Source organism: Eucalyptus grandis, chromosome 4 (genome assembly GCF_016545825.1).
Source record: "Eucalyptus grandis isolate ANBG69807.140 chromosome 4, ASM1654582v1, whole genome shotgun sequence".
NCBI classification, from domain to species: Eukaryota; Viridiplantae; Streptophyta; class Magnoliopsida; order Myrtales; family Myrtaceae; genus Eucalyptus; species Eucalyptus grandis.
The window spans coordinates 11,732,898-11,739,803 of record NC_052615.1 but is presented as its reverse complement, the minus strand read 5'-3'; the positions used below and the strand labels follow the sequence as shown (position 1 = coordinate 11,739,803).

The 6,906-nt window shown below is 35.3% G+C and overlaps 1 protein-coding gene across 1 annotated transcript; it reads left to right on the top strand.

Moving 5' to 3' along the window:
- Positions 1-750: 750 nt before the first annotated feature.
- Positions 751-4,532, top strand: LOC104440984 (NAC domain-containing protein 73). Its single transcript, XM_010053961.3, has 3 exons — positions 751-1,124; positions 1,252-1,444; positions 3,856-4,532. Exons 1-3 carry the CDS (start codon positions 945-947, stop codon positions 4,422-4,424), a joined length of 942 nt encoding a protein of 313 aa, XP_010052263.2. The 5' UTR covers positions 751-944; the 3' UTR covers positions 4,425-4,532.
- The last annotated feature ends 2,374 nt before the right edge of the window (positions 4,533-6,906 follow it).

Genomic DNA, 6,906 nt, shown 5'->3' with positions numbered 1-6,906 from the left:
TATATATGGATTTGTCAATCAAGCCAATCTCCTTTGTTGCCACCCATCTCCAAACACCAATGCTAGCATTGTAGCTCTAGCAGCACTACATCGTCTCCGCCGTATCACTGAAATCTCTCTCTCTCCCCCAGATTGTTGGGGGTATCGAGCTCTGTCAACATCATGCAAACAAGTCCATCGACGGCACCCTTGAGCTCCACACAAAACATTCAAAGTCATCTCAAATGTTTTCCAAATTTTGAAATACCGATCACTTTTTATTAAGTCCCGAAATGGAATTGCTTGGCTTATGGATCAAAATAAGCCCATCTGAACATGCCGGTTGTTCCAAGCGAAGCTCGTAGTCGTATTCATTATCGTTGGTTCGTAGGTTTCATGTATCTATACTTAACTTCAAGGCCACTCTTGATTAGGACTCTGCATCCACTATATCCTCTCTCTCTCTCTCGCTCATATTAACATCCTTTCTCTTTTAACTTTCTTGCTTTTCTCTTTAGGTCAAAAAGACAACTCTCTTCTTTTATATGGCTTTTCCACGAATATGTACCAGTCAACAAAAGGTAATAAAAAGGGTCCACGTTCGTATTAAATTTAAAAAAAAAAAAAAAAAAAAAAACTAATCAAGGGATTGGATTCTTGTCAAGCCAAACTTGACGTCCAAGCAATTTTTTTTTTTTTTTATACATTCATGTTCCCTATTAATATAAATCCCCTTCTCTTTCCCGCACCTCTCTTCTGATAAAAGCTCTCTCTCTCTCTCTCTCTCTCTCTCTCTCTCTCTCTCACAGAAGACAGTCTCTAGAAGAACTGAAATCTCTAAATTGTTCGGTTTAGTAAGATTAAAACCCTCTTTTTTTTTCTTTTTCCTTTATTTGTATGCAGTAATTAGTAGAGGTGTTGCTTAAGCTTGAGTCTGGAGCCTAAAAAATAGATGAAATCTTGGTATGGGATGCGCAAGAGAGACAGAGAAGAGCAGAAAAGAAATGACGTGGCAAACGGAAGATGCAAGAGCCATAATCCCACCAACTTATAATCCTAGGGATGAAGATGAGAATGATGATAACACTCTTCTTCCCACCATAGTATGCCCTTCATGTGGCCACAGCTTCCCATTAGTTGATCAGGTATTTATCACTTTCTTTTTCTTTTCGTTTTGGTTTTGTATTGTATGTTTAGTTTCCTCTCGAGGGTTTTATTTTTTTTTCTTTCGTCATTTAGGATGTGTGTAATTGTGAAATTATTGTTGTGTAGAGGGAGATTGTCCATGATTTGGTGGGGCTACCAGCGGGAGTGAAGTTTGATCCGACTGACCAAGAAATCTTAGAGCATTTGGAAGCGAAGATAATGGGGGATGCGAGGAAGATTCATTTTCTCATTGATCAGTTCATTCCTACATTGGAAGGAGATGATGGGATTTGCTGTACACACCCAGAGAGACTTCCAGGTAATTCTAGAATAACATTGCCCTCTGAATGATTTCACGATAGTTAATGTGTAACCCTAAATGTTATTAATCTTTTTTTTAAATAAATTACCCTTCATAGAAAGATACTTTTGCCGTTTTGTTTTTTATTTCATTTGGCCTTTTTGGACGTTTGGACTGTATAACGGGAGTAATTCCTTTGCCTAAGCTTTAGTTTAGAGGAAAAGATGCATATATTTTTTACCCAAATTCTTGTTCATATGTAAGTCTAAAGAAGTTTTATCAGTTTGTTATTAAGATAGATATCCTAGACATAAATGCAAATGTGCATGAAATCAATGTATAGTCATGGCACGCATAAAGAAAATCGCGCCTTTAATATGATTTGATTCAAGAAAGTATAATCTTCTTCAATGTACCAACGTCTTAGATAATCAAATACTCGAATTGTCTGCAAAGAGTATACAACTTCTGGTTTCAGATTTGGCAGTTTAGGATTGTGTTCGCTAGTTCCTAGATATACTGGAAAATGTATCTCTGTTGGGAGTTTGTTTAATGATGTTCAAGCTTCTTTTTCTTTTTCTTTTTTTGTCAAATGAAGCTTGTTCTGGGGTAAAATGGACGTCTATGGTCGGGGAATTGTAGTATTAATGAAGAAGTAGTAGCATTTTCAAGATATCGTTGCATGGATTATGGTCTTTTATTGATTGGAACTTCAATGTGTCCCCTCTCTTTTAGTTGGGAATTAGTCAAATAGTTATCCTCTCTTCATGATAGCGACACTGCCCTCCATGTGCCATCAGGTTTTAGGTAAACCTTTCACAGAACAAAAGTCTCTATAATTATGTGGGTGTGATCTCTTTTTAATGAACGCTTTAAGGGTTGTCAAGCATACTGCTCAATCCCAAATCAACTTTCTTGTTCGAGAGTCTTATCTCTCAACAAATTGGTTTAACATAAAACAGCAAATTGATCACCTTTGACTCTATCATACAGAAGTCTTGTAGAACCAGATTTTAAAGTTCTGGTTTTGTCATTATAGGAGTGACTTTTAATTTTTTGACAATCTTTTCACACTTTGTAAGTTTAATGTGCAGAACTGTTGTAAATGCTTGTCATGTATGAATTTGATTGTTTGTATGCTTTCAAAATAGATGATGAGAACATACATAATGACACTACAGCAAGACAGTTCGTGTAAACCAGCCTTGACATGTATACAAAAGAAATCCATTCTTAGTGTTAGCAGTGTAAAACACAAAAAGAACTTGCCCACATGCATAACGGTGCAAGATTCTCAAGGCCCGACGAGCAAAACTATCAAAAATATTATGTTCAGAGAAAGAAGCTTGTCTTTGCAGCTAGAGTCAGGTGAATACACCCTTGAAACCCTACTTAATTCAGAAATCAAGCATAATTGAAATATTTAAAGCAAGAACAAGCATAATAAATGTGCTAAAATCATGATGAAAACAAGTCTAAAATAGGTTACCACGGAGAAACACATGCAAATGGATTATTTTGAGACTGAAAATGGTCTCAAACAAGTTACCCAACTTAGAAATGCATCGAGTAGGACTTTGAAGGAGCTCTTGAAATTAATATCATGGGTCTCCTAACTCCCCTCAGATCTAAAGTTAATGCTTATTTTGTCAACAATGTGTCATCTAATTTTAGGCTCATCTCCAGTGCCTATCAGATTGCTCAAGAAACTCTTCTTCATTGCTTCTGCGTTAATTTGTTATGCAATGTAAATATAATCTAGCTTAACTTTGTTTAGCATGTCCCAAAAAGGTGCTTCTGAGTAATTAGTTTAGGTTAGTAAAATACGTACAACAATTTTTGGGGAAGATATATTTCGAATATCAGCTTTAGATTTTTTCATTCTATATAATCAATTGCTCTTCAGATGTTCTCATGCTCATGTTGATGGTTGAGTTATGTCATTCATTTTCTCGTTGGGGTTTTTAGGAGCGTCCTGTTCACATGCCGCATTGATTTTCCTTCTTTATATGAAATCTTGGATTTTTTGCTTCAGAGTCTAGCTTGAATCCATCGCATGACCTGGTCCCCCCTCATGTCATGCCAAACATTGTAGACTCTACATGCAAATGTTGCACGATAAATTCTGTTCTCTTACAAACTTGGACGAGGAGCTCAAAATTCAAGCACGCCATATTTGGATGCAACAACTAAAATGAGAATTGCAAATTTCCACAGTGGGGTGCAACAATCTACAATTTATATTGAAACTGAATACTCAACCGTTTGAGTATTCATTTGCATAGTAGAAAGTATAATGTCGAATAGTCGAAAATATAATTACCACTCAGATCATCTTTATTTGTTACATGAGCTAATCGGGTATATGACACTCAATTTCCATTTACTACAAATGTCATTTGAGTGTCTCTTCTATGCGCGTCACACAGGAGTAAGCAAAGACGGACAAATCCGCCACTTCTTCCATCGGCCTTCGAAGGCATATGCCACCGGGACTAGGAAACGGCGCAGAGTGCAGAAGAACATGGATGAGACTGAGACAAGGTGGCACAAGACCGGCAAGACGAGGCCAGTCCTCGCTGGCGGAGCCGTGAAGGGGTTCAAGAAGATACTTGTGCTCTACATCAATTATGGGAGGCAAAGGAAGCCTGAGAAGACCAACTGGGTGATGCACCAATACCACCTCGGCAAAAACGAAGAGGAGAGGGATGGAGAGCTGGTCGTGTCCAAGGTGTTCTACCAAACGCAGCCTAGACAACCCAGTTCGACGACCGTCAAAGAGCCAAAGGACAAAACGCCAAAGAGTGATCAGAGCTTGCATGAGAATGTTCATGTACCTAGGAGCTCTATTAATGTGATGGAGTATTATGGCAACGCACCTTATAGTGAGTCTTACGACCAGTTAATTATTCCCGACTTCGTCGATCAAGGCGAGGCGGCTTCTTTGGTCCCGCTAGTGGAAGATTCGAGCAAGGGAAAACTTGTAAAATATCAATAGATGAATTGGGGGTGATAGTGTTTCTTATGTGTAGCAGCGAAAACACTAGTATTATTAGTTTGGGATTGTTGTTGTATAGTTTCACAATGACAGTGATTATTTGTTTGATTGAGTGTTAGAATATTTAAATAATAAATCACATATTCATCTAACAGTTTAAACTTTTAAAACAGTTGACAATGGTCCTGCAAAATCTTACATGATATCAGAGCTAAATGTCATGAGTTTAAATATTACTAGATTCCAATTTGTCTCCCCAATTACATATTTACACGCTTAGAACTAGACAAAAAGATCAAACTAAGCATAAGGCGGCATGTTAGAATATTTAAATAATAAACCACGCATTCATCTAATAATTTAAGTTTTTAGAATATTTGGCAGCAATCTTACAAAAATCTCCCATTGGGAAGAGGAGTATTTAAATTTTTAAATTTTTAAATTTTTAAATAATAAATTACACATTTATCTAATAGTTTAAGTTTTTAGAATAACTAGCAATGTTCCCACAAATCTCACATTGAAATGAGGAAAACATAAAATAGAGTAATGAGGGAAATCGTAGCTCCTTTTTGCAGGAAGCTAGAAACTTTTTGGAGTCGTCAAGGAATCAAAACCAAGGCTAGGAAGATTTTCGAGGCTTTTTCCATCAATATTTAATTTATTATTCATATTTCAAAATTATGAATAACATTATATATAAATCTGTATGCCTGTACTTGATTCGTGAAACTCTCGAGTATTTTGGGTTTAAAGGAAATCACATTACTTACATTGCAAGATTTTGATTTTAGCGAAATTGTTAAAAAGTAAAATTCAGTTTAGACCAGAAAAATGAAACCATTCCCATGATACCATGCATGTGAGATTTTTAAAGAGATTAGGGGACTATATTATTCTATGATCTCTCTGACTTTGCTGCTTCGTTCCGACGCAATTTTTGTTTAAAGAGACGTTTGACTAAGGAACCGGTCTCTGTCTCTTATGAAGTATTCAGCAAGAAATGCCCTTCTCTTGCGCAGGAAGTCTGGAGGTGCCGACCTAACTACCAGATAAGCAATGATTCTAGTGTTTCGATTCTTGACTGAGAAGTTTGCATATTTTGCGTTCTTTTGACTTCTGTTATTTTAGATTGTCTTGTCCAAATTTGGGCTTGAACTGTAATGCCTTCCCAGCTATAAAAGGAAATAGTGAAACTGAAAGCTATCTAAAAGTGCAAGACTAGCTTAACTTAGATGTTTTTGTTTGCCCTGCTTTTAATTGTTAACATGTTCGTCCAAGTGGGTAGTAAAGTAACTGTCTTTTTGTTACTTGTTTGATCAAAACAGATCAGGGGAAAAAAACTCAGCTTCCCAATCATGTCAAAAACTGAGCTTGTGAAAATAGAGTACGAACTTTGATATCAAATTGGACTGAAGCAAAACCATAATTATTGGTTTAAGGAATTTGGTCTTTGGATATTTGAATTTTTTTGGGTCATTTAGCTACTAAATATTCAATGTCTCGAAACGAGATGGAGAAAAAATGTAAGTGCATAGCACGATTCTACTCTTCCATTCCTAATATAACGGATTTTTTCATAATCAGTAGATTTTCAAAAGAGTTCGGAATTGTCAAAGAATGATTGGTTCAAAAAGTCACTGTTCATCCGATTTCATAATTAAAAGAAAAGCCTCTACTGTTTCAAAAAAAAATCAGTTAAAAAAAGACAGCGGTCAAAAAACTATTATGAAACTACTAACTCCTTTTGACAATTTAGAAATTATCGACCTTTCTTGTCTTTTGCTAATTTAATTTGTCTGTCTAATTTCCGATACCTTAAATTTGGCACCTCTTATATGAGTATACCAATTTTCATTTAAGTGACATGCCAACTTTTTCCGATTTTATTATCTATTACTCTTGGGTTACCAACTATCATTTGCATTATTTACAAACATTTATTTTTCTCATTCACCAAGTTTTGTTATTGTTAATTAAATTTTAGTTATTGCTCTTACAAATTAAACTTGTTAAAACTTACCAGTTTTATATATGTGACTTATTAGTTTTTCTTTCATCAGGTTACCAACTAGATTTTTTTTTATCAAATCTCATCTTAGTTGTTAACCGATAATTGTTTAGCTTATTTTTCATTTTATTAATTTTTATTTGTCTTACTTACCAACCCGTTAAATTTTTCACTTTTTTTCAGAAATTACAATCTCATGCGGAATTGTTACCCACTTTAATCCAATTACATTGCAACATTTATTTGGCTTTTTTCCAAATTACTAACTTCTCTTATTTTGACGGAAAAAAAAACTTCTTTAATCATTTTCAAAATTATTTATATTTGCATTTCTATTCCTGCATCCAAAGCCAGAACTAAACCAAAAAAAAAAAGGAGAGGAGGAATTACGTTGTTTTCGTCCTAATTTTTAGTGAATTCTTTACACACATGATTAAGTCGACTTGGTTTGATATAATTCGGTGCTTTCTT

What these genes read in the sequence shown, in the direction of transcription:
- LOC104440984 (XM_010053961.3), top strand. Translation starts at nt 945, where the DNA reads ATGGGATGCGCAAGAGAGACAGAGAAGAGCAGAAAAGAAATGACGTGG. An exon ending in GCTTCCCATTAGTTGATCAG is followed by an intron (nt 1,125 to 1,251) that starts GTATTTATCACT and finishes ATTGTTGTGTAG; the next exon opens with AGGGAGATTGTCCATGATTT. An exon ending in ACACCCAGAGAGACTTCCAG is followed by an intron (nt 1,445 to 3,855) that starts GTAATTCTAGAA and finishes CGCGTCACACAG; the next exon opens with GAGTAAGCAAAGACGGACAA.